The sequence below is a fragment of the Lithobates pipiens genome, unplaced genomic scaffold (genome assembly GCF_037356315.1).
Source record: "Lithobates pipiens isolate NorthernLeopardFrog02 unplaced genomic scaffold, aLitPip1_a1.2 Scaffold_16, whole genome shotgun sequence".
Taxonomy (NCBI): domain Eukaryota; kingdom Metazoa; phylum Chordata; class Amphibia; order Anura; family Ranidae; genus Lithobates; species Lithobates pipiens.
In genome coordinates this window covers 59,905,093-59,931,646 of record NW_027507748.1, presented here as the reverse complement: position 1 = coordinate 59,931,646, position 26,554 = coordinate 59,905,093, and the positions used below count along the sequence as shown (strand labels likewise).

The 26,554-nt window shown below is 47.7% G+C and overlaps 1 protein-coding gene across 1 annotated transcript; it reads right to left on the bottom strand.

The window, feature by feature from the left end:
* On the bottom strand, nt 1–24,686 carry ATP5PO (ATP synthase peripheral stalk subunit OSCP). Its single transcript, XM_077479946.1, has 7 exons — nt 24,536–24,686; nt 20,886–20,936; nt 19,255–19,365; nt 16,851–16,980; nt 1,093–1,205; nt 836–922; nt 1–183 (listed from the first exon to the last, which is right to left on the bottom strand). Exons 1-7 carry the CDS (start codon nt 24,563–24,565, stop codon nt 70–72), a joined length of 636 nt encoding a protein of 211 aa, XP_077336072.1. The 5' UTR covers nt 24,566–24,686; the 3' UTR covers nt 1–69.
* Between the last annotated feature and the right edge of the window lie 1,868 nt (nt 24,687–26,554).

The following is a 26,554-nucleotide window of genomic DNA, read 5'->3' as shown; positions in this document are numbered from 1 at the left end:
TTTACACAGCACTCAGTAAAAGGATTTATTCAGCTACTGGCAATCAATATATTTAGAGAAGTGGATCGCTCAGACAGTATCTCTCATGATCTTGGTCAGTTTCCGGATCTTGGTTTTGCTAGACATGTCTATGTATTTGTCCCCAATGCTGACAAGCATTCCTCCCAGGATAGTGGGGTCCGTCTGCAGAAAAAAAAAAAAAAAAAAAAAAAAAAAAGAGACAGATGTCAAAACAGTCCACATAAACATGTTCAATGCAGCTTCTATGGCTCTGTAAACCAGTACTGACTACAGTCATTTATGTGGCTTGAGAAACATGTTAGCCATACATTGAGTTTCTGGACACTCCATTCGATTTGACCAAAACCAGTAAAAAGGTTTGCCTCCCAGTGTGCACCCATTTCTTTAGATCGGTCACAATGACAATTGTGGGTCAGGGGAAGGTAGAGCATGGCTCCCAATGATCTTCACCACAGCAGGAAAAAAGGAAGGAAGTTGGGCTAACAGAAGGCACCGTTATGTTGTCCTAAACTAACGTTTTCAAGGGGACATCAGCATTGCAATCTCCATTTCTCTCATGAAAAATTTTAAAGCACATCTGTCGATGTGAGAAAACGCTGCTGTCCAGAAACATTTACAAGCCAGATGTTTCCAGGGTCTTCGATTACCCAGCTGCAGCATTATGGTCAATATATTCCATGGATCAGACGTACATAGGATCTGCTGGTAAGGTTGGTTTGAAAGGTGGGCATTAACCAGGTGAAGTACTGTACAGCAGCTAATGTCCTAACACACCTCTTTAATGAGCATATGATCACATAACACACATTCTTACCTTGGTCTCCAATTTTAAAGATTCTCCTTTGGCAAGGAAGCTAGTCAAGGCAGACTTCAATTCTGTCAAATTTGCTTCATCCAGAGGCTGAGAAGAGGAAAATAGGCCATGGGTTAATAAACTTGGCACTAGCTCAAATAGCTATAAAGTGCTCCAGAATATGAACTACAATTTCCAGGATGGCTTTCTGCCATTAATTAAAAAACGTCCTTACTTTTATACAGCAACAGAGTTAAGATTGCAGGCCTGTTACTTACTGAAGAAGTAGTGACTGAGCACAGCACCTCTCCTCGATGTGCACTCATGATCTTGCCAAAGGCGTTGATCACATCAGAAGTTTTAGTAAGACGACCGTTCTCAGCAAGCAAATCTACAAAAAAAAAAAAAAAAAAAAAAACGGCAGACAAAGTTCATGAGGAGACAGAACTACAGTCGTCTATTCTACAATAGTAATGACAAGATGCTCCCCCCCCCCCCTTAAAACAGAGTAACTGAAGGCTATATACACATTGTAAGCAAATTGTACAGAAAAGTGAGGGCCAAAGGTTTTGAGAAGGACAAATATTTTTTACAAACTCTGCTGCTTCAGTATTTTTAGATCTTTTCGTCAGATGTTACTATGGTATACTGAAGTATAATTACCAGCATTTCATACGTGTCAAAGGCTTTTGACAATTACATTAAGTTTATGCAAAGATTATATCATATACATACACACACAGTGTTGACCCTTTTTCAAGACCTCTGAAATTCCCCCTGGCATACTGTCAGTTACATAGTAGGTGAGGTTGTGGGAAGGAAAAAAAAAAAAAAAAAAAAACACACAAACAAGTCTAACCTGTGTGTGTGTGTGATTATGTTAGTATTACATTGTATATCCCTGTTTGTTGCAGTCATTCAGGTGCTTAACAGTTTGTTGAAACTATCAATGCCTCCCGCTGAATTCCACATCCTTGCCACTCTTACAGTAAAGAGCTTAAGGTTAAACCTCTCTTCTAATTTTAATGAGTGGCCACGAGTCTTGTTAAACTCCTTTTTGCAAAAAAGTTTTATCCCTATTGTGGGGTCACCAGTACAGTATTTGTATATTGAAATCACATCCCCTCTCAAGCTTCTCTTCTCCAGAGAACAAGTTCAGCGCTCACAACCTTTCCTCATAACTAATATCCTCCAGATCCTTTATTAGCTTTGCCCTTCTTTGTACTCGCTCCATTTCCAGTACATCCTTCCTGAGGACTGGTGCCCAGAACTGGACAGCATACTCCAGGCGCGGCCGGACCAGAGTCTTGTAGAGCGGGAGAATTATTGTTTTATCTCTGGAATTATTACCCTTTTTAAAATGCATGCCAATATTCAGTTTGCTTTGTTAGGAGCAGCTTGGCATTGCATGCCATTTCTGAGCCTATCTACTAGGACCCTCAGGTCCTTTTCCATCCTAGATTCCCCCAAATGTTCTCCCCCAATGTATAGGTTGCATTGATATTTTTTGCCACCCAAAAATATATTATTTTACATTTTTCTACATTGAACCTCATTTGCCATGTAGTTGCCCACCCCATTAATTTGTTCAGATCTTTTTGCAAGGCTTCCACATCCTGCGGAGAAGTTATTGCCCAGCTTAGCATCGTCCACAAATACAGAAATTTAACTGTTTACCCCATCCTCCAGGTCGTTTATGAACAAATTAAACATGATTGGTCCCAGCACAGAACTCTGAGGGATCCCACCCACCCACTCCTGACCATTCCGAGTACTCCCCATGTATCACCACCCTCTGAACTTACCCGTGTAGCCAGTTTTCAATCCATGTACTTACCCTATGGGCCATGCCAGCGGACATTATTTTGTACAGTAAACATTTATGGAAAACTGTCAAAAGCTTTTGCAAAATCCAGATACACCACATCTACGGGCCTTCCTTTAGCTGGCAACTCACCTCCTCATAGAAGGTTAGTAGATTTGTTTGGCAACAACAAATCTTCATGAATCTATGCTGATTACTGCTAATGATACCGTTCTCATTACTAAAATCTTGTATATAGTCCCTTATCCCCTCTAAGAGTTTAGATACTATTGATGTTAGGCTAACTGGTCTAATTCACAGGGATGCATTTTGGGCCATTTTTAAATATTAGTGCTACATTGGCTTTTCTCCAATCTGCTGGTACCATTCCAGTCAGTAAAAAATTAGGAACAATGGTCTGGCAATTACTTGATCGAGTTCCCCAAGTACCCTCGAGTGCAAGCCATCTGGTCCTGGTGGTTTATTAATGTTAAGTTTCCCAAGTCCAATTTTAATTCTGTCCTCCATTAACCATGGGAGGTGCTTACTGTGATGCATCATGAGGATAAACACTGCTGTTTTAGTTACTGAAGCCCCCTCTCCGGCTCTTTTGAATTTCAGTGTCTTTGTATTCCCCTTAGGTTTCCTATTTGTATTATTTATATGGAAACCAAATTGACCGGTGATCGCTGTTTCCTAAATTGCCCCGTATTACCACATCCGTGATCAGGTCTGTATTGTTGGTAATCAGCAGATCCAGTAATGCTTTATTTCTTGTTGGTGCATCTACCATCTGACCCATAAAATTGTCCTGCAAGACATTTATGAATTGGCGAGCCTCAGATCAATGTGCGGTTCACTCCGTCCCGTCTATGCCTGGATAATTAAAATCCCCCATTATGATAAAACTTCCCCTCCTTGCTGCTAATCCAAATTGTGATAGATCTGTCTCCCCTTTCTCCCTCATGTTAGGGGGCCTATAGCATACTTCCAGTATCATTTTCCCCTTAGCTTCATCCCTAGAGCGCTCTACGCATAAGGATTCCACCTCCCCACTAGCTCCCTTAGTGATGTCATCTCTCACATTCACTTGTACATTATTGATATATAGGCATACCCCTCCCCCTTTTTTACCCTCTCTATCCTTGCGATAAAGGGTATACCCTTGAATGTTTGCCAGCCAATCATAAGAGCTGTTGAACCAGATCTCTGAAATACCCACAAAATCCAAATCATCCTCATACAATAGCATCTCCTCTAGTTTACCCAACTTGTCCACCAGGCTCCTGGAATTAGTGAGCATGCCAAGTAGTAGAGACCAGTTGCAAACTTCACCCACAAAAAAAACTAGTGTTTGAAAAAAAAGCACCAAAAATAAAAACCACACACCCAGGGTGCTCCTCAACTGAGAAGCACTACCCTCAAACCGCACCAAAGACAGAGGTAACGAATGCAAAAGCGCATTAACTTAAAAAGGTACTGGGTTTTTACCCAAAAAACATGCAAAAAAAGAAAAATTGCATATGCAATTGCAACTTTACAGCCGCATGCAAAACTATGCGGCCAAAACAGGCATCACCCGATGCACTGACATCTACCTTGTAAAAGCGCGCACAGACGACCAGGTCGCCACTTTACACACTTGAGCGACAGATGCTTGGTGCAGGAAGGCCCAAGATGTTCCGATTGCCCTTGTGGAGTGGGCCGTAATCGGAAAGGGGGGGGGGGGCACATGCCCCTTCAAAGCATAGGCTTGTACTACAATCGGTCTGATCCACCTGGAAACGGTGGCCTACGAGACCGCCATGCCTTTCTTTGGACCAGCCACCGAAACAAACAGCAAGTCTGACTTCCGGAAGGGAGCAGTGGCAGACAAATACACCTTCAGAGCCCGAACCATGTCCAGAGGGCCACCTCCTTAGGATGTGTCTGCTTAGGACACAGATGGTAACAAAATGTCCCCCATCGATGTGAAACGCCAAGACCACCTTCGGGGGAAAAAAAAAAATTAAAAAAAACCCAAACACAGTTGAACGCAACCCCACCTTATCCTTGAGGATAATCAGATAGGGCAACTTGCAGGGCAAGGCCGCCAGTTCCAAAACCCTCCTGGCCGATATGATGGCCACTAGAAAGACCACTTTCTGGGAAAGAGTCAACAGGGGAAACTGATATTTTCAAATGGCGGTTTTTGAAGCGCCGATAACACCAGGTTCAGATCCCAAGGGCGTAACTGTGGCGCACTGGAGCAACTACATGTCGGACCCCTTGAACAAAAGTGCTCACTAGAGAGAGACGCCAAAGCTGATGATATTTTGTCCTATAAAATGGTGCTTAAAGCCAATTTTTGGTCTACTCCTTGCTGTAGAAACAGCAGGACCTTGGATATAGAAAAGGAGCGCAGACGCCATCCTTTCTCCTCACACATGGAGATGTAGGCCTTCCAGGTACAATGATATATCTTCCGAGAAGATGATTTGCGCGCTCAGCATATTTGGGATCACCGAGTCCGAAGACCCGACTCCTCAACACCTGGCTCTCAATAGCCATGCCGTTAAAACCAGCGATGGTAAAGCAGGATGGAGAATCGACCGCGAGACAGAAGGTCTCCTCTTAACAGCAATTGCCATGGGGCGTCCGCCACCAGGCGCACTAGGTCTGCGTACCAGGGACACTAGGGCCATCTGAAGTAATCAATATTACTGGGATTCCCTTGGCCTCCACTCTGCAGAGCAGACGTGGTAACAGTTTTAGCAGAGGAAAGGCATATATATCAGCTAGTACTGATCCCACAGAGCCACCAGCGTGTCTGCCCATGGATCTCGACCTGGACATGAACCTCGGTACCTTCCGATTGAGACGGGAGGCCAGAAGATTCACGTCTGGTATGCCCCATCGCAGACATAGTAGTCTGAATACATCCGGATGCAATGCCCAGTCTCCTGGGTCCCGCATCTGGCGACTTAAGATAGTCCGCCTGCCAGTTCTCCACTCCCGGGATGTAAAAGGCCCACAGGGCCGGTACATGTCGCTCAGCCCATCTTAGGATGTGAACGACCTCCCATGTGGCGGCCGAGCTTCTGTTCCATCTTGGCGATTGACGTATGCCACAGCCGTGGCATTGTGTGACTGGATCCTGATCGGACACCCTCGAAGTCTTATCGACCATGTGGAGAGGCACAGCCTGATCGCTCTCAGCTCGAGCAGATTGAGCGGCAACTTTGATTCCTCCACCGACCAGAGGCCCTGGGGTCGACTGAACTTGCATTACTCCACCCCAGCCGGTCAGACTAGCGTCCGTTGTGATCACTGTCCATTTCAGCGGTAGGAAAAAAACTTCCAGGAACGAAGTGCTGGGCACCGCAGCCACCAGATCAGGGAAACCCTTACTAACTGGCTCACCTGAATCTGCCAATCCAGGGACAACAGAGATTTATCCCATTTTGTCAAAATCTGCTTCTGCAGGACTCTGGTGTGAAACTGGGCCTACTGCCTCGAAGGAGGACACCATGAGTCCCAGATTCGCAAGCAGAAGCATAGCGACGGCCACCTGCGGTTTATCAACAGTTTTTACCACGGGCTCTGAGAGTCTGCAGTTTGTCTGAAGGGAGAAACACTCGTTTCCATGGAGTCCAGCAGCAAGCCTAGGTACTCCAAATACTGAGTCGGTACGATCAGCTACTTTAAGGTTCAACAGCCACCCAAATTCCTGCAGGGTCTGCATGGCGATCACCACATCCTCCTCTAAACTATACTCTCAGGAGGAGATCGTCTAGGTAACCCACAATCGAGATCCCACGTTGCCGCAGCAATGCCAAAACAGGAGCAGATACCGTGGTAAAGGCTCGGGGGGCTGATGACAAACCAAAAGGGGAGAGCCTCAAACTGGTAGTGGGCTTCCCCGACCGCAAATCACAGAACCTATGATGCCGAAGGCATATGGGTATGTGCAGGTACTCATCCTGGATGTTTAAGAATGCCAGGGAGTCCCCTTGATAGAGTGCAGCGACTACTGAGCGAACTGATTCTATTCTGAACCTCTGCACTTTCACAAGTGGTTGAGGGCTCTTAGGTCCAATCTTGGACCTACCCCCCTTCTTTCTGGGAACTACAAACAGGTTTGAGTAGAACCCCTGGAAGCGTTCTGAAACCAGAACCGGTACAACCCAGCAGGTCCCTTACTGCCCCAAGGGACTCCCGGCGAGCCGGGAGAATGGGTATGCTGGAGGGGGGAAGAATCTGTTTTGTGGCCAAGGGAGAACGCTATCTTGTAGCCGAAGGAAATCAGATTGCAGACCCATTGGTCAGACAGATGAGGGGTCCACCGGGCTGCAAACTCCCGAAGGTGACCTTCATGCGGTAGCACCTTTGCTCGCAGGCTTGCGGCTCCAGGGACGCTTTGGTCCTTCAGAGGTCGTCCTGTCGACGCTTGGCCGAAGCTCCGGGCGGACGAAAAAGCCGCTGTGAGCGGAAAATGAGGGCCCTTGCCTACGGCGTGGCTCCTTAACCTTCTTGGCCTGTGGGGAGTAGAGTAGAGTACTCTTACCACCTGTGGCATTTTTAATAATGTCAGCCAAGGAGGCTCCAAAGAGCCGGTCGCCAAGGAAGGGAAGATCTGTCAGGGCTTTTTTGCGTGCCTGGTTAGCAGACCAGCATTTTAGCCAAATCAGGCGCATCAGCATCACTGCCGATACTGAAGCCCTGGATAACAGAGGGAGAGTATCCAAGGGCGCATCACAAAACGTACTTCAGGCCTTGCACTAGTTGGTCTGCTAGTTCCACACAGACAGGAGCAGCCTGTGCTATCCCAATTTGCGGTGCAACAGCTTTGCCCACTCAGTGTCTGCGACACAGGTGCGAATGCCAGTACTGGTCGCATAGTTCACCCCACAACCGGAAACAAGGAACGGGCCACTGCCTCTGCCTTCCTGTCCGTGGGAACCTTAAATGCAGGAGTCCCCTATACCGGGATCGTGGTTACTTAGTTTATACACTTGCCGCCCGCCCTATAGGCTAATGACGGCTGCAAAGTGGTTTCAAATTCCCGACTGGGCGTCATACAACATCCTCAGGATTTTTGAGCCACTGCGTGCCCCCGGAGGCGCGCATCTCGGCAATTGTTGTTGCGGGGATCGATCAGCGCAACCTCCTTACTGCTGCTGGCTGAGGGGCTCTTTCCCACATGACTCACCACCCTGAGGGGTTGTGCGCTATCCAGCAGGCAGTGCCTGTAGTCTGTTGGCTCCCAGGTACAGAGGAAACCGCTCTGTGTTGGTGGAAGCAGCTGCTAATTGCGCTGAAACCGCTCTGTAGTGTGCTCAAAGAAAATGGCCGCCCAGTGTCTAGTATAAGGACATAAACACAGGTAAAATGGCCGCCACAGCACTGGAGCACATGCTGCCGCTAGAGAACACTGAAAAAACATGTTTAGGATTCCATAAAACTGCCACCAAAATCCCAGGAGAGCATGCTTTCCCTTGCCCATACCTAAGATGGCTGCCGAATGCAAGAACAGGACAGAGGAATAATGGTGGTGGACACAGCGCTGCACAGGACACAAGCACAGCCTCACAGGCACCTTGACACACCACTCTGCAGGGTGGGAATAAGGGGACAGGGAGGTGAGGGACCCCTGAATCGACCTCCCAAGGAATGCCAAGCTGCTCAGCCCCACCAAGGCAGGGAGAGCTGTACTTACCAGTCCTGAAGAGCTGGGAGACATTCCATAACAGACCCCCTCACTGATCAGTACAGGGTGGCTGCTGGGCCGGCACACTGATGCAGACATCAGTAGCCTGGTCATATGTGTTCCCCGGAGCATAAAAGCTCACCGACCACCTCTGGAGCTGAGGTTTTGTCGTGGCCGGCCTAGCGCGGAGCTGCAACCTGCACACGCTCGATGGCCGGACTGGGGAGACTACAAGGATAAGGGTATCCAGCCTGTCACCCAGCCAGCTGTTGATAGCAGATCACCAGATCTATCTTGCGCAAAAAGTCAAGCTTCTGCAGAAAAAAAAAAAATGGGCCCATCAGGGTTCCTAGGTCCTTCTTCACTAGGCAAAATGAAACTGAGGCTGCAGTAGCATGCTGAGGGGTTGTTACCTAAGGGACTGCCCCTTGGGCGGAAGTAGAAGTTCTATTATCACATGTTAACATGTAATGGCTAGTCCTCTCCTGAAGGTGGCATAACAACCCAAAGAGAGAAAGCTGTGTCAGTCGGTGAATATAAGAGAAATCTTAGTAGCAGCAGCAATATCCTTGCCTGTAAATCCCTTTTTGTACAAAGCAATGATGACTGCTTGTGTTTCCTTGCAGGTAACCATGGTTAGAAGAGGAAGAATAAAGATTTCAAGCATCACCCTCCTTTAAAGCTTTCAGTCTGTTATTCTCAGCATTACTAAGTGATTTCCAGCTTTGTCCACTTCAACACTGACACCTGTGTTAAATGAGAGGATCACTGACATGTCAGCAGGTCCCTTTGAGGCAGGATTGAAATGCAGTGGAGAGGTTTATGGGATTAAGTAAATTTTGCAATTAATTGAAATTCATCTGATCACTCTTCATAACATTCTGGAGTACAGTAAATGAAAATCGGCATCAAAAAAGCTACGCAGGGGGCGTGGCCTGGTGATGTGCTAGACAGACGTGTGCTCTGTGAGCTCCGGGGCCGACACTGATAAAATTGCTTAAAATCATCCAAAAAGTCATACTTTTACCACCTGGACGATGGGCCGGCGGACAGGCAAGTCTCTGCCCAAGAAAGGTGCCTCGACGGGGTCAATCAAGCGATTCCTTTCCGTGGAACCGGACGAGGTGGAGGAGCAAGACGACCTAGGCCGCAAGCCGCGGGGTGGAGTAGATCTCGCCTCCCGCGATGGGCCGGACCGGAGGTCGCGCTCGCCCGAGTCCTCGGCGGGCTCGGGCGACGAAGTGGATCAACATCCTTCCGCCGGAGCGGCGCCGAGGGCGAGCAGCCTCCCTACCACCTCCGATCTAGCCTCCATGCTAGTGAACCTCGAGCGGGTCATTAAGAAGGAGGTCTCCGCAGTCCGAACGGATCTCTCGCAAGTGTTGGTTCGTGTCGAAGAGTCGGAGCAACGTCTAGACCGCCATGCGAACGCTATTTGATCCTTACAGGCGACTACACGCCAACTTGCCATTTCGCATCGTACGACCGTTTACAAGCTCGAAGATCAAGAGAATCGCAACAGACGTAATAACGTTCGGATCCGGGGACTCCCTGAAGCGACTGGGGACGACGAGCTTTTACCGTCCGTTCGGGGTATTTTCAACAGTCTTCTGGGCCGAGCCGCTGACGCCCCCTTGAAGATTGACCGGGTGCACAGGGCGCTCCGACCACGCAATCTTGCTACAGACATCCCACGGGACGTCATTTGCCGGATCCACCATTATCCCGAAAAGGAACTGATTATGCAGAAAGCTAGGGGAGCTACACTGTTTGATTTTGATGGAGCGATGTTATCCTTTTTCCCCGGACCTGGCTAAGGAGACCTTGGATCGACGCAGGGCCCTGCGTCCCCTCACGGAACTACTTCGGGCGGCGTCCATTAAATATAAATGGGGCTTTCCTGCCGCCTTGATCGCCTCTAGAGATGGCAAAACCGCAATACTTCGATTCCCGGAGGAGCTGCCCAAATTCTGCACTGATATGTCCGTTCCTATCCCGGAACTGCCTGGATGGCAGGACGGCATTCCGCCCCTGCCCGCTGGGGCTGACCAGGGCTGGCAGAGAGTGAGCCGTGCCCGCCGCACTTCTGCACCTGATTACCGTCCTTGAAATGGCAATCTGCCCTACAGCTTGTTTCCCTGTTCTGGATGTCTACTTGCATTTGTGGGGCATACCGCCTGAACGCAGTTGGGGGGGTTCCCTTACCGAGAGTGTACGAGGAAGCTGACCGCCTCTGGCGGCAACTAGTTTTCGCAAGGCCATGGATGGGTCACCCTTGGCCGTGTGGGCCACACCCCGGTACCTCCTTGGGGGCCCCTGTCTGGAAGTGGACATTGCTGATTCGTCGTTTTATTTAATGGCGTGTTATTTTTCCCTCTCCCTCCCTTTGCCTTTGGAGCGTGACTGACTCGCGGTATCTCCCCCCCTTATACGTCTTACCGCCTTAGCTTCATACTCATATTGTTCTCTACAGGCGTTTTACTGTCTTATGTTCTGGATGATGTTATTTCTATATTTTTATGCCTTAGTGTCGGCACCGGACCGCGGGGCACTACTTTGGACCTTTGGTGGTGGTTTGCGCCCGAGTCCCGTCCCCCCCTTTTTGAGCGGGGGCTGCCCGGCGCGGGGCCCTGGCGTCCGTGCCCCTGTTGGGGTGGGGGGCGTGGGGGCCCTGTGGCGGTCGCGCAGCCCGCTCGCGCACAGCATGGCAATGCGTGCACTACTAGCTGTTCTTCGACAGCATTTTTTTTGGTTCAATTTGTTTTTCCCACTACGGTGGGGTCTTTCATTTTCTTGTCTCCTTTCCTTCCCCTTTCCTTTTCTCTTTCACCTCTCTTGTCTATTGCCTCCATCCCCTCCCCCCTAATTAGCGGCAGACCGCCTCTGGGTTGCATTGGTAATGTTGTGGTGATCGCGGTTCCTCCTCCTGAGACCCCATGGCTACTGTGAACCTTATATCTTAATGTACGGGGCCTTCACGCCCCGGGGAAGAGACACAACTTATATAGGGAGCTGGACCGTTTGCGGGGGGACGTGGTCTTCCGCCAGGAGACCCACCTCATGCAGACGACTCTAGTTAGGCTACACTCACCGAAGTACCCCACGTGGTACTACAGCCTCTCCGACATTTCTAAAGCAAAAAGGTGTGGCCATTGGGCTTCGTAGGGGAACCGCGTTCACGTTTGAGGAAATGTTAAGTGATCCTGCGGGACGTTTTCTGTTTCTGCGGGGTACCCTGGGCAGCATGCAGTGTACTTTGGCCACCTTATACTCCCCTAACAAAAACCAGGCGCGTTTCCTGGCCTCCACACTCTACTCCTTGCGGAATTTTGCACGTGGATGCATTCTACTAGCGGGCGATTTTAATGTTCCCCTGGAACCTACTTTGGACACCTCTAGAGGTGGTTCCTCGCTTTCCGGCAGAGGATTGAGGTTTATACGATCTCGACTCCATGACCTGCAGTTGATGGATGTCTGGAGAATTAATCACCCGCGGGAAAGGGACTTTACCTACTATTCTCCTGTGCACCAAACATACTCTAGAATTGATCTATGCTTCATTGATCACCAGCACCTACCGCTTACAGTGAAGTCAAGCATTGACTCATCCCCCCCTTTCAGATCATGCTCCGATCTCCTTAACCATTAAAGTGGCGTCCATACCCCTGAAATCAACTAATTGGAAGTTGAACGAGGACCTTATAGCCGAGGAGGCAGATAAAAAGGTGATGGGTGACAGTTTAGAGTTTTACTTTAAGACTAATGTCAGTCCTGACGTTTCACCGGGAGTGCTGTGGGAGGCCCACAAGGTGTATATTAGGGGTAAGTTCATGGAATTGGGTTCTAGGAAAAAGAGGGAGCGCTTACTACAACAGTCCAACTTGTTACGTGACATTACAGACTTAGAACGCTGGCATAAACTGAACCAGACTCCGGCCCTTTTTCACGCCTTAACGGAGAAACGGGAGACCCTAAAGTCCCTCCTTCATTTAGATTAAAAGCGACGCTCTCGGATAGTAGCTCACCGATTTTATGAGTGGGGGGATAAACCCAGTAGGTTGTTGGCCAACTCGGTGCGACAGCGTAAAAACGCGGCGTTTATTGCTAAAGTTAAGACCCCCTCGGGAGACCTGGTGTTTGAGACACCCCGTATAGCCAAGACATTCAGGGACTTTTATCAGCGTCTGTATCAGGTGCACCAGGGTGTCCAAGATAGAGATGCTCGGGGACGCCTTATTGGGAACTATCTGGCCCGTGCCGCCCTCCCGAAGCTCTCCGAGGAGGTTTTAGCTTCCTTGGAGGGGGAGTTTACGGCTGCGGAGCTTCTGGGCGCCATGAAAAATATGGCGTGTGGTAAGGCACCGGGACCGGACGGCCTCACGGTGTCTTATTATAGAGCGTACGCTGACATACTGTTTCCGTACTTGACCAGATACGCTAACGTGACCTCGACCGGCGGGGACCTTCGCCCGGAGACCACATCACGGTATTGCCCAAGGAGGGCAAGGACCCTAGTGACTGTGCGAGCTACCGCCCTATTTCGCTCTTGAATATTGATGCGAAGATTTATGCTAAAGCCATAGCGAATAGGCTGCTCCCCTTGATACCACAGTGGATATCGCGGGACCAGACGGGATTCATCCCTGGGAGGGAGGCGCGAGATAATTCTCTCCGCACACTTTCCTTGATGGCATATGTGCGGCGGACTTCCCAGCCCACCCTGTTACTCTCCACGGATGCTGAAAAGGCGTTTGACAGGGTGGACTGGGACTTCCTTATGGCTACGCTGACGCACTTGGGTATAGGACCCTCTTTGCGCTCTAAAATAGCGACGTTGTACCACTGCCCCACTGCTCAGATACGGATTAATGGTACCCTTAGTGACCCCTTCACCCTATACAATGGCACCCGCCAGGGCTGCCCGCTCTCACCAATTTTATTTGCGATCTCCCTGGAACCATTTCTATCCCTTGTTAGGCGAAACCCGAGTATACGTGGCGTAACAATAGGTAAGACGGAACACAAATACGCGGCTTACGCAGACGATATATTGTTTTATGTACAACAACCACTGATCACCCTCCCCAATCTTATGTCCGAGTTTTCGGCCTATGGTGCGGTGTCAAATTTTAAAATCAATATGTCCAAATCGGAAATGTTAAACATCTCTGTCCCTGCCAGACAGGTGTCTCACCTGAAAAAAGAACTATCCCTTTACCTGGCAGTTGAGCTCCATGAAATATTTGGGCATTCAGCTTACGCCCTCCCTATCGTCCCTATTCCGCGCTAACTTTCTGCCTTTGCTCAACACACTTAGGTCAGACATCCAAAAGTGGTCCCAGCTACGACATTCTTGGCTGGGCAGAATTGGACTGGTTAAGATGAATTTGCTGCCCAGGGTGCTCTTCATGCTTCAGATGGTCCCGTTTGGGATACCGGTGGGATTTTTTACAATCTTGACATCTTTGGTATACCGGTACATATGGAATAGGAAAAGACCCAGACTGAGTAGATCTCTCCTCATCCGCCCTAAAAGTAAGGGGGGTTTAGCTGTACCAGACTTTAAGCTTTACTACAGAGCCATTGTGCTGACTAGGCTCTCTGATTTGAAGTATTGCAAAGACACAAAACTCTGGGTAAACTTAGAAACGGACCTCTGTGGCGCTGAACCTTCCACACTGATGTGGATCCCGAGGAAGTTCCGGACTCTCTTGCCTACCACGTCACCGCTAACACACTCCTCCTTGATGGTATGGGACTCTATCTGTAAGATGTATGGCTGGTTGTATAACTCCCCCCTGATGCCCTTGGTGGGTCATGATTTCTTCCCTCCGGGTAACATGGACCCTCAGATTCACTCGTGGCGGCTGGGCACTAACGCATGCCTACATAATTTCACCGGCCCATCCGGCGTTATGCCACTTTCTTCCATCATGGGTGACTCCCCCATATCCTACATGGATCGCTGGAAACACCATCAACTATTGAACTTTGTTCGCATGCTCCCAAAGCCCTTGCGTTCCTTGACAGAGCTTACACCTGTGGAAACCGCATTCGCCGACCCTGGCCCGATTGAGAGGCCGGTTTCGTACTTTTATCAGGCATTGTTGTCCCTCACTTCTACTGGTACTCCCTCATTTCTACGGTACTGGGAAAGGGAACTGCATACGGCTTTATCTCCGTCCCAGCAGTCACAAATCTTAACCCTGGCTCATACCTCCTCTGGATCCTCTAAAGCATCGGAAATGGCGTATAAACTTTTGACCAGATGGCACTACACACCGGTTGTTTTACACAGGTTTTCTCCTCAGTCCTCCCCACTGTGCTGGCGGGAGTGTGGAGAGGTAGCCACTCATGCTCATATTTGGTGGTACTGCCCGAGGATCCGCCCATTCTGGCTGGCGATTTTATATACGATTAAGGAAATCCAGGGGTGGGAGGTCCCTAACGACCCGTGGTATGTTCTGTTCCATTGCACGGGGAAGCCGACGGGCCCCTATAAAAGGTCGATTACACCACACCTTCTAAACGCTGCCAAAACCCTCATTCCTCAGTTTTGGAAGCTGAAGACGATCCCCACGCTCCGGCGTTGGTTACTCAACGTGGATACCACATATTACATGGAGGACATGACTCTCTCCCTCCGGGGTAAATCTGAGCTGGCGACGAAGATCTGGGCCTGTTGGGTTGCCTTTAAATATTCATCTAGTTATGCAGCCATAATGTCTCAACCAATGTGATGTGATCATAGCTCTTGTTTTTGCGATCTCTACTGTAACTTTGAAATTGTTTATCAGAGGGTGGTCTGCCTTCCTTCCCCCCCCCCCCCTGCTCCCACATCCCCCCTTGTTTCTCTTTCTTCCTGTTTCTTTTTCCTTTTCTTTACTCTTCCTCTATCTCTGTCTACTGTATTCTCTCTTTCATAATGGAAGAGGTGGGTGTATTTGACTGCTCCATTGTAACTAACGATGTAATAATGCTGCCCCTGATATTGGTTTATGTATTGATCGTTATGCTTTGTACACACTTCTCTTCAATAAACAATTATATATTAAAAAAAAAAAAAAAAAAAAAAAACACTACGCAGCAGACTTTGTGAAAAATATTTGTACCATTCCCAAACAGTTTTGGGCTGTGCAGTTCACCATCCACATTCTCACTCAAAAACACAACAGTGAAGAGCTAGATAAATAGGATACACAGTTTTCACAGCTCTTTGCAAAAATAAATGGAGACCGTACGACACAAGAGGGTTGGGGTTCTACAATCAAAAGGGCAAGATAAGCGATACAAAAATATAACCAGCTCCTCACCACAGAGCGTAGATTTCAATTGCTAGATAGGAGGAGGGATAGGCTTGCCTGGAAAGAGGAGTTTTTAGAGATCACCATACAGCAGGGATATGCAATTAGCGGACCTCCAGCTTTTGCAAAACTACAAGTCCCATCCTGCCTCTGGGTGTCACGTTTGTGGCTGCCAGAGTATTGCTATGCTTCATGGGAGTCATAGTTCTGCAACAGCTGGAGGTCCGCTAATTGCATATCCATGCCATACAGGATTAGGGAAGCGATTTCCATTGTGATGACTATTTCCAATACTGAGTGCACAGAAAATATTTTGTGTGTCAGCCCTTAACACAGTCTAGGAATAGTTGATTAAAATTCAAAAAAACAGGACATGGGTTGGCTCACTGCTTAATCACTTATTGACCGGCCAGTAGTAATTTTACTGCTGGACGGTGGCTCCCACGGGTACTGCAACAAACCTGTACGTTACACCGAACTATCACACAGCACGAGTGTGTCAGCAGGCTGCACAGCCAATGATTTTCAGCATGTATCAGAATACATTTTGGCCTAAATGAGATGTTTTGGATGTTTTATAGAATTAAAAGAAAAAAACAAAACTAAAAAAAACTTTCCCCTAAAGGCTTACGCAAGTTATTGCCATAAGAAGTGGACGTTTTTCAGGAGCAGCGATTTTAATGATTCTTAAAGTTAAATAAAAATTCAATATTCCTTTAAATGTCATGCCTGGGGGTGTCCTTAGTCTGCCTCTCTCCTTCCAATCCTTGTGATAATGGCTGAGAGACACACACACACACACACACACACACACACACACACACACACACACACACCGCCCCAGGACAACCAATTCTTCAAAACGACATACAGATATGTTGTTTTGCGGGAAGTGGTTAAAGAACTATAGCAGGGTACTTTTGCCTCAGTGTTAGCACAGGGAAATTAAGATTTTCTCTAATAAAGTGCAGGGACCAACAGCAAAACCCAAAGCAAAATGCTGGGAAGACACACAAACTTTGTACACAAAGAATAAATGAGAACAGAACCCAGAGACCCCAGATGCAGAGACCATACATCATCATTACCACTGAGCACCACCCCCTCCTTTACATCACTACTATGGAATCCTAGTCAAGGGCAAAGCTGATGTGACCGACCCACAAAGACCAATGTGAGCAAAGAAGAACGGAGAGGTCAGCCTGAACCCCATGGCAGGAGATTAACATCAACACTTACTGAAAAAGTTAGCGGTGATGGGTGTAAACTTTTCCTTTGTTAAGAGATCGGCAATAGTCTTCTGTTTCAGTGGGCGCTTCACATGGGGGTTAGAAATGATGATGGACAGTTTTGGGTCTTTAACAAGTGCCTGCAAGATAAAATACATTGTGTGGAAATTGCCGACAGATAAATTGTAATTTATAGATTTCAGTACACTGTTAGCAGTGGACCCTTAAATCGGTGTGAGGTCATACCAGGCACTAGCATATGAAGTAGAACGGATACCTGCCTCATTCCTATGACAGCACAGATCACAGAGAGGGTGGAGACAAGTATAGGAAATTGCATTCAGAAGACAAAATTGCAGGAGATTTTATTTTTTCTTTACTGGCGATTTCTCTTCACTCGCTTTCATGTCACCAAAACAAAGTGAGGGATAACCTTTAAAAGATAAGTTCACCTTTTGGAACATGCAAAATGTTTCAGAAGCTGTGGCCTCTCTCTCACCTTCTCCAGGTGCCCATTGTCACTGGTTGCAAATAATTAAAGGGATTGTAAAGTAAAAATTGTTTCTTTTCTTTTTTTTTTTTTTTAAACAACATGTTATACTTACCTCACTGTGCAGCTCGTTTAGCACAGTGGCCCCGAACCTGCTCTTCTGGGGTCCCTCGGCGTCTGTCTCTGCTTCCTCCCGCAGGTACTTCTCACGTTCATGCGAGCTCCCTCGCATGGTGAGAAGCACCTGCAGGCGCGCTCCCGTGATACAGCCAGCTGTATCACACAGCCCCACCCCCTGGTGCGCTGCATCATTGGATGCGATTGACAGCAGTGCGAGCCAATGGCTGCGCTGCTTTCAATCCATCCACTCCAGCCAATCAGCGGCCAGGCTGAGCGGTGAAGAGGACAGCGGGGGCAAGCGTGGGATTTTCGAGGAGTCAGGTAAGTAAAACGGGGGGGACTGGGGGTGCCGGCAGTGCGAGATGTTTTTTCACCTTAATGCATAGAATAGAAAAAAAAAAAAAAAAAACACATTTACCTTTACAACCCCTAAAAAAAAAAAAAAAAAAAAAAAAAAAAAAAGGACATTTTTACCTGCAAAAAGATGTGCATTTTTTCCCCAAAAAGATTAACTCTTGTTTTTTTTAAGTTCACCTTTTGGGAACGAAAAAAAAAAAAAAAAAAAAAAATGCACATCTTTTTGCAGGTAAAAATTTGCATTTTTTTAAAATTGGATTGAGTAGGGGGAATGTAGAATGTCAGGGTAGATTACCCATTGCTCCCTGTCTTAGTGACACTTCTAGAAAAAGATGAGTGCACTATAAATTGGGAAAAGTTATTGGTGGTGTTTAAATTTTTTTTTTTTCAAAAAGGACCACCGATAAAAACTTTTCCCAATTTATAGTGCGCTCATCTTTTTCTAGAAGTGTCACTAAGACAGGGAGCAATGGGTAATCTACCCTGACATTCTACATTCGCCCACTCAATCAATAAATAAATGGGAAAGATGGCCACATTCCGCTCTAGGAGTCATGCTTGTGATGGTCAGGGTCTTGCAATGTCTCATTGGTCTAGCATTTTCAAAACAGCTGGAAGGCTTAGGTTGCCTAGCCTGCTTTAAAGTATAACTAAAGGCAAATTTATTTATTTTTTTTCTTAAATTTTTGGATAGATTGGAGAGAGATTAGAACACGTCAGGTTTTATTGCCGTCTATGTCCCCGTTAGGAAGAATCACCTTCTACGATAAAGGTAAACAGGACAAATAGAAGGGTGAAAATAAAAAAAAAAAACACCAAATTTTGGGTTAACACCAGAACAGTAATGGGAGGGAAAAATCTTGCACTGAGAAGACGACTAGTTTTGGCGACACCCCGGGGTTCCCTCACTTTGAAGGGGGGGGGGGGGGGGGGTGTGGACATGTTATTGCAACTCTACTTAAAAAGACTGACTGACTGACTGACTATGATTCCATTAGCCCCCTTTCACACAGGCGTTTTTCCAGGCGCTACAAAATAGTAATAATTCATGTAGTTAAACAGCTCAACAGCTTTTGTAAAAAATAAAATAAAAAACCCTCTGCAGTTCTTTTATAGTCTGTTCCATATACCCCTTCACATTGTGCTGGGTTTCATGACAGACTATTGAGTAACAAATTATCTAAGTCTCTTAAAATCTATTTGGCTATACTTTTGGCCCAAGATTGGTTTATGTGGTACCTATGTTCAATATTCTAGACCTAATCTTATGGTGGTTTCCTAGGTACCCTTTCTGAATTTGTGCATGGATGGTCTGTATCTTGTGTATTTCTAGGTTTTTCTGCTTATTGGAATTGTGAAAACTTTATTTAAAGAATAAAAATAAAATAAAAAAAAGAATAATATACATACACACTATCTAGTTCCCCGTCTGCCACCTTCTGCTTACCAATACTCGGGTCAGATCCTTCTCCACCTGATCCAGCTTCTTCTCCTTGGAAGCAGCAGAGTAGAGAGCGGTGGCATAGCGACCTTCCAGGCCATACACCTGGATTGGGGGCTAAATAAAAAAAAAAAAAAAAAACTGTTGAATCATTTCAAAATTAAATCATAAATGGCACTCTATGCCTTCTGTAATTTCTCAGCCACAGACCCAAAATAAGCTCAAGGCAATAGAAATCTGAATTCAAGATCTACATACTTTTATTGAGGTCTGCGATTCCAAGCAGCACTGGAGTCACAACACTTGCCCTGTGGAAGATTTACCCCCCCCCCCCCCCCCATGACCAAGCAATTTTTGCGATACGGCACTGTTTAACTGACAATTGCGTGGTCGTGCAACGCTGCACATAAATGAAATGTATGTCCCTTTTCCAAACAAATAGAGCTTTCTTTTGGCGTTTGATCAGCTCTGCTTATTTATTTTTTTGCAATATAAACAAAAAAATAATGAAAGAATTTCTTTATAAATTTAGGCCATAATGTATTCTGCTACATATTTTTGGTAAAACAAAAAAATACCAATAAGTGTATATTGATTGGTTTGTGCAAAGGTTATGTCTACAAACTATGGGATATATACTAAAATTTTTCTTTTTTATACTAGTAATGGCACGAACAGGGACTTATAGCAGGACTGCAATACTGCGATAGACAATCGGACAATAACTGACACTTTGCGGGAACCAATGACACCAATACAGTGATCAGTGCTAAAAATATGCACTGCCACTGTACTAATGACACTGGCTGGGAAGGGGCCAAGGTTATCAAATGGTTAACTGTGTGCCTAACCAGTGTTTGTGTACTGTGTGCTGCTTTTACAAATGAAAGATGGATTTTATTCCCTTCTTTGCACGGACACAAAACCCATCCCTTCCACCCTGTCAGAATGGAGATTTGCCTTGTTTACATAGGAGGCGCTTCATTCTGAGTGTCTGCCGGACAATCGCCAGGTACTGGCGGACCTCCAGTGCCTGGTGCCCACAAAGTCTGACTCCGAAGCCTAAAGCCTCCTATACACGATCGGATTGTTGGCCAACTGAGCATCAGTCTTGTCAAAAGGGCGTGTGCCTGGATCTCGCCCTGCATACTAATTGCAAACAATTTTCGGCCTACAAACATGAACGTAGCCACGTACTACGTGGAATTTCAGCTCTTGAGCACCACCCTTTGGGCACCTTTCCCCAATGTCGTGTTTGGTGAGCATCGATTCCGAGCATGCATGTTTGTATTTTGGACTTGTGCACAGACAAAAAGGAAATCTGACAGACCGTTGTCCGCTGAAAATTTACTAGCCTGTCATCCAACGTTTGTTGGCTGAAAGTTGGACAATTGTCTGATGGAGCGTACCAACGGTCGGATTTTAGGAAAACGGTCTGTCAACAGACAATCCCCTGCCAACAATCTGAGGTACGAGGCTTCCGCCCCTCCCCTTTCTACCAACATTTTAAATTCAGCTGCCAGGGGAGGAGTGAAGGGGGGGGGAGTGCAAATCCACTGCAACAGAGCAGGTAAGAAACTTTTTTTTCTTTTCCTATAAAAATAAACGAGACTTTACAATCACCAAGTTACACTTACCCTAACCAGCCTGGCAACTGGTCTGGTCACACTAGTGCTGAAGGAGCGCACCTAGAAAATAATTCCAATAGTTAATACAGCTGAAAAAAAAAAAAAAAAATTTAAGGCCATCGTTATAGGCAACACCAAGTTATATTTTTCTGCATTTTCTCACAAACTGCTAAAAAATAAAAATAAATAATTATATAAAAAACACCAAGCAGAAGGTCGCCACTTTCACCCACCTCCTGATAATTTTAGTAAAGATGGCAGCGAAGGGACCTGGTGTGCAGAAGTAGATTGGGAGATCACTACAAAACAATGCTGGGTGCATGAATAACCCAGCAAAAAAGGTAAGAGGGAAGTCTAAATAAAAAAGTCTACAAGGGGGGTGAAGTTGCACTTTAACTGTCAACTTAGTGTTACTAAACCCAAGACCCTGCATTCACTATATCTCGTCTCCCACAGTACATAGAAATGCAATTATTTTGGTAAATATAAACTGTTAAACACCTTTTCTCATCAGCAGTATATAGCAGTCGTGTGACTTCTATCAGTGTCTGGTTAAAGCTTGCAAGAGGACTTTTCATTCTCCCCCGATTGTTTTATGAGGCTACATGACCCCTGACCCTGTCTTGGCAGTGCTGATCACACGTACTCTCCCAAGAACCAAAAAAATAATTAAAATAAATACGCACGCATGCAATATACACCAAACTAAGCATGTGCAGAGTGCCCCCAAGGCTCTGTACTATCAGCAGATTGGGGGCTGTGGAAGGAGGATCAGAGCAGACAGGGTCAAACAGCCTTTTTACACAGAGGATCAACCCCTTTGGTTCCACAGTGAGTATAACAAGCATTCTTTACTGCATATACAGACTGATTTTACTGTTGTGGGTTTAGTAACACTTTAAAAGAGGAGAAGTCCAGCCTGAGCTCATTTGGCTGGACTTCTATGGGTCACAGGAGTGCAATTAGTTTTGCACTCCTGTGACGCATGTTCAGCAGAGAGCGGACTGAAGCTGGCTCTCTGCTGACGTCACAGAAATCAGTCCAAGCACCTGGCAGATCCCGGCTGTCAGGATGACGCGCTGCCTGGACTGATACCCACCTCAGCGAGCCGCTGCGACGACCACCACCCGCTCCAATGATTGTGAAGGAGCAGAGAGGAGAGCTGCTGATTGACAGTCTACAGCCCGCCACTCGGGGAGCTGTGAGAACCAAGCCATCGTCGATGTTCGATTGCTTGGTTCTCAGTGCAGAGGTGCCAGGGAACAGATGTAGCATCGGAGCCACACTGCATCCACCTTTTCACTGCAAGCAGCTTGCTATGGGGGCACCGAGCCACTGCTGTGTATCCACTCAGACACAGAGCTGTACCTCGGCCCCATCCCCTCTCTCTCCTCATTGGCTCACTGACTGACTTATAGCAGCAGGAGCCAATGGCGCCCGCTGCAGTTTCTGAGCCAATCAGGAGGGAGAGTCTTGGACAGCCTCGCTGGATAGAGATGGGGCTCAGGGGGGCTCAGGGGGGCTGCCGCACAACAAAGGTGGTTGTTTTTTTTTTTTTTTTTTATCTTAACCCCTAAGCGCTGGCAATACACAAATACGTGGCCTCTCAGCACCTGGTCCTTAGCACCGACGGGCCGCATATTTGTGCAAATTGCTGCCAATACACCCGTGCCGAGAGCGTGCGTGCGTGCTGTGCGCTCCCAGCACAGTTACCACTAACCAAAAGCTCCTTATTGCAGTTTTCAGACCACGTGGCAGCGGTTATGTGATCTTAAGCCACGCCCTGCCTCCCTGCATCATAAATCTTTTAAAGGGCCAGGAGGTGTTGGCACCAAGAGGTTAATGCATAGAATGCATTAGGATAAAACACATTGTGTGCAGCTGCCACCTCAACCACCCTAATACTTACTTGAGCCCCATCTCTCCAGCAATGTCCACAAGTTCCTCGGCCATCAAGAACTCCCCTCCCAATTGGCAAAGACACCGCAGCGGCGCCACTGGCTTCCGCTGCTGTCAAACTCAGTTAGCCAATCAGGAGGGAGAGGCAAAACTGGGGCTCTGTATCAGAATGGACACAGAGAGCTGGCTTGGTTCTTACAGCTCCCCTGAGCAGAGAGCTGCTGCCTGTCAATCAGCAGCTCTCCTCCTCCATACTCATTGGAGTGCTGAGCTGTGGAGGGGCAGGGATCGGCCATCTAAGGCTCTCAGCGTCTCACTGAGACAGGTGTCAGTCCACGCACCTGGTGGATCAAGACTTTGTCGGGACAACACGGTGCCTGGACAGATTTCTGTGATGTCAACAGAGAGCAGACTTCAGAGCGCTCCCTGCTGAAAATGGGTCACAAGAGTGCAAAAAGAATTGCACTCCTGTGACCCATAGGAGAAGCCCAGCCAAATGAGCTCAGGCTGGACTTTAGGACATTACATAGCACCAGACACCAGCATCCCAACAAAATCCTGCTGACGAGTCCAAATATCCCTCGATCATACCATTCCAAGGCCCTGATGAGGGGGAGGGGGGGGGGGGGGGGGACGTTGCCTGAAACACCTCAGTTGTTTTATCCGAAGTTATGAAGTCAATGAATCCATCATGGCAGACTCTACCCCTCCTGGTGTGACACTTCATCCCATACATGCTCTACTCAGCCTCCACCCCTGGAGAGGGACTTGGGGAATTCCAGCTGGGAGGGAAGGAAGGGGTTTTAAACCCTCATGTTTTTTCACCTTAATGTATCCTATGCATTAAGGTGAAAACACTTCTGACACTGACCGCCCCCCCATTTTACTCACCTGACCTTGTCCGTTCCCTTGGCAGACACACAATGTACCTCTCTGCCTGGGATTCTCGACTCTTGATTGCATAGATTGATAGCAGCGCAGCCATTGGCTCCCGCTGCTGTCAATCAAATCCAATAACACAGGCGTCAGGCCAAGTCTGGCATTCTGTGTCTAAGAAAATAAATGCTGGACTCAGGAGTGCGCCCGCAAGATAACTCCCTTGGAAGAGCGATTCTCCCAGGGGGGGGGGGGTTTACTGATGCGAGGAGGAGCTGTGAGCACCACTGGGGGACCCCAGAAGATGAGGATCGGGGCCACTCTGTGCAAAACTGCATGCTCAAGGTTCGTTATTAAAAATAAAGAACGCAAAGGTTTACAATCACGTTGAGTGCGAGTAGAGGCGGATGGGCCTGTGACCATACAGGACGGTGTGCTTGGACTCTTCCTCCATAGGTGAGGACACAATGACCTCAGGGCGACCCTTGGGGTGACTGACCTGCAACAAGCATGCAGCAAGGAAAGCCCACATTCGGACTGCAAATTAATAAGCGTGGAAGCCAGCGGATCAGTATGACAGCCATATGAGGAGGAGGAGGTCAGTAATGGAGGCCTCCAAGTCAGTCTCAGGTTAGTGCAAAGGAAAGCAAAAATGTAGACGTTGCCAATAGCAACCAATGAGGTTACATTACAGAAAAGTCTGGGTGCTTTTAGTAACACATCCACGTGCTGTCATTCCCCTGTCCCAGCTCAGGGTGTCCCCCGACCTCTATAATCTCCCTTCACTGTCAGTCCGTACAGGGAGCTCCCCTCCATCCAGAGTACATGTCAGACACCCTCCATCCGCTCACACCCCGGCCCCCTACTCCTCCTGCCGCTCTTACCTTCAAGGAGATCCTGCCTGCCGCTGCCATCTTCTCCTCCGGTCGCTCCTGTAGGTCACACCGCCGCCTCCTCCTACCGCTCAGGTCACGTCGTACGTCCAGCGACGTAAGAAGAACGCAAGACGTGCTCAGATTCGCAATGCCTGCCGGGGAATATAGTGCCAAGCGCTGAGCTGCTCACTGCGCATGTGCGCCCTCTGTAGGCGGCTCTGGAAGTGATTATAATCACTATACTATAGAATCAGTGTACTGTGTCTAGGAAACACGCTGTAATGTGATTGCCTCATATATATATATATATATACACACACACACACACACACACACACACATACACGCACATGTCATATAGATGATTATGGGCCATGTTAGGATGTGTATATGAGGCACAGGTCTCCATTTCTGAATAGAAACGTTCAAATGTGAACAAAACTCCCAAATGGTATCATTCTGCATTCAACATCATCACTTATATCCCACTTTTGGGTCTGATGTATGGACATAGGTGTATGCAGGGGGGTGGCAGGTGTCGCTGTGTGGTGCCGACTCCCCCTACTGGCTGGGCTTCCCCCCATGTCTCTCCCCCAGCCCCCCCCCCCCCCCCCCTGCAGTGCTGATGGCTTCCCCCGGCTGCTGTGGGGAATGTTTCAGGGTGGAGAACTGAGGAAAGGGGCTAATCAACATGTAATTTACTGTCCCCTTCTTTTTCTAAATGAAGACGTACAATCACTCACTGTGCCTATTCACAACTAAAGCTTAGTAAAATGTGTTCATAGCTCCCAACTGTCCCTGATTTTGAGGGACTGTCCCTTTTTGGAGCAATGTCCCTCAATTCCTCCTCATCTGTCCCTCATTTTGGTCTCATCTATATAGTTGTATATAAAATGCACTTTTTATCTTTCAAAAAGTGTTTCCCAGTGCTAAACCTTTCATCTAAATTCTAAATTGCTGCATTTATAAATGTTAAAAGCCAATATAAAGGGATAGGAGTGGCAAAAAAAGTCCTTGTGGATTTAATTAACCTTTTTTTTGGGGTTAATTCTCCTTCAAGGGGGCGTTTCCTATGCCTACATAAGTTTGCAAGTAGGTGTCCCTCATTCCCATCTCAAAATGTTGGGAGGTGTGATGTGTTTACTATGCTTCAGTTTGTAAGTGAACAGGAAGCTGCTCAGTACAGAGCACTTCCCATCATTTCAATGCCCAGTGCAGCTGAGGCTGCAAGGAACGGTATGTCTGTTTGAGCTTTGAGGTGCATACCCTAATGCTCGACATCTCAAGGCTCCCACGCATTTCTGCGGCAGTTCCCACACACCCGCCAGCGCCTCCCAATTCTCCGGGAATGATCAGTGCAGCGGGGAACAGCTGTGATCACTGATCGTTCTTCGTATTGATTTTTAGCTTCTCCTTCTCTCCCTCCTGCGGCTGTCAGCTAAAAAGCTACACAGGGAGATTGGTGATCACAGCTGTCCCTTCAGTCGCACCGATCATCCCCAGCTGCTCTGTGTGCTCCTTCCGGTTCACCTCAATGTCCATCTCTGCCCCCGTTCTGCTTTGGCCCCCTCCATGTACTTCTCCACCCCCGTTCTCCTCCGGCCCCCTCCATGTCCTTGTCCGCCCCCGTTCTCCTCCAACCCCCTAAATATCCTTCTTCGTCCCCGTTCTCCTCCGCCCCCCTCCATATCCTTGTCCGCCCCCATCAATATCCTTGTCCGCCCCCGTTCTCCTCCGACCCCCTCCATATCCTTCTTCGTCCCTGTTCTCCTCCGGCCCCCTCCATGTCCTTCTCCGGCCCCCTCCATATCCTTGTCCGCCCCCGTTCTCCTCCGACCCCCTCCATATCCTTCTTCGTCCCCGTTCTCCTCCGGCCCCCTCCATGTGCTTCTCCACCGCCCTCCATATTCTTCTTAGCCCCTGTTCTCTTCCGACCCCCTCCATGTCCTTCTCCGCCCCCGTTCTGTTCCAGCCCCCTCCATATCCTTCTCTGCCCCCGTTCTCCTCCGACCCCCTCCATGTCCTTCT